The sequence below is a fragment of the Buceros rhinoceros genome, unplaced genomic scaffold, assembly GCF_000710305.1.
Source record: "Buceros rhinoceros silvestris isolate BGI_N320 unplaced genomic scaffold, ASM71030v1 scaffold22595, whole genome shotgun sequence".
In the NCBI taxonomy this organism is placed as follows: Eukaryota; Metazoa; Chordata; class Aves; order Bucerotiformes; family Bucerotidae; genus Buceros; species Buceros rhinoceros.
Window position 1 is genome coordinate 5,496 of NW_010412592.1, and position 411 is coordinate 5,906.

Here is a 411-nt window from a genome sequence, read left to right on the forward strand (position 1 = left end):
GTCAGGGATGAAGGTCACCACCGTCCTGGCAGTGCCTGGCTCCCTCTGAACCTGCTCTGTTCCTGCCGGGATGGGGCTCAGCCCCGCTCCGGAGAGGACCCACCCGCCCTCCCCAAAAAACCCAGCGTGGTCCTTTTCTCCAGGTATCCAATGAGGTCCTTCATGTACTTGGAGATGTTTTTGGTGTACTGGAGGGCAGCATCTACCCCCCCCTCACAGCGCTGCAGCATCACATCCACTTCCTCGGCAGGGGGACGGCCTGGGGTGGGACCAGGGGTGCAGTGAGGAGAGAAAGAGGAGAGAGACACTGAACCGAGCTGCTGGCACCGTGCTTGCTGCCCGGCTCCCTCCAAACACCTTTGAGTGCCCAGGAGCGCTGGAACAGCCTGGGGAAAACCCCAGGACAGGCTG

The 411-nt window shown here is 62.0% G+C and overlaps 1 protein-coding gene across 1 annotated transcript in view; it reads right to left on the reverse strand.

The window, feature by feature from the left end:
- Window positions 1-259, reverse strand: part of HMHA1 (histocompatibility (minor) HA-1) — a gene marked incomplete at both ends in the record, with an annotated part of 5,599 nt that extends 5,340 nt beyond the window's left edge. Inside the window, 1 exon segment of the mRNA XM_010136463.1 lies at window positions 122-259. Coding sequence (XP_010134765.1) covers window positions 122-259 — 138 coding nt within the window.
- Between the last annotated feature and the right edge of the window lie 152 nt (window positions 260-411).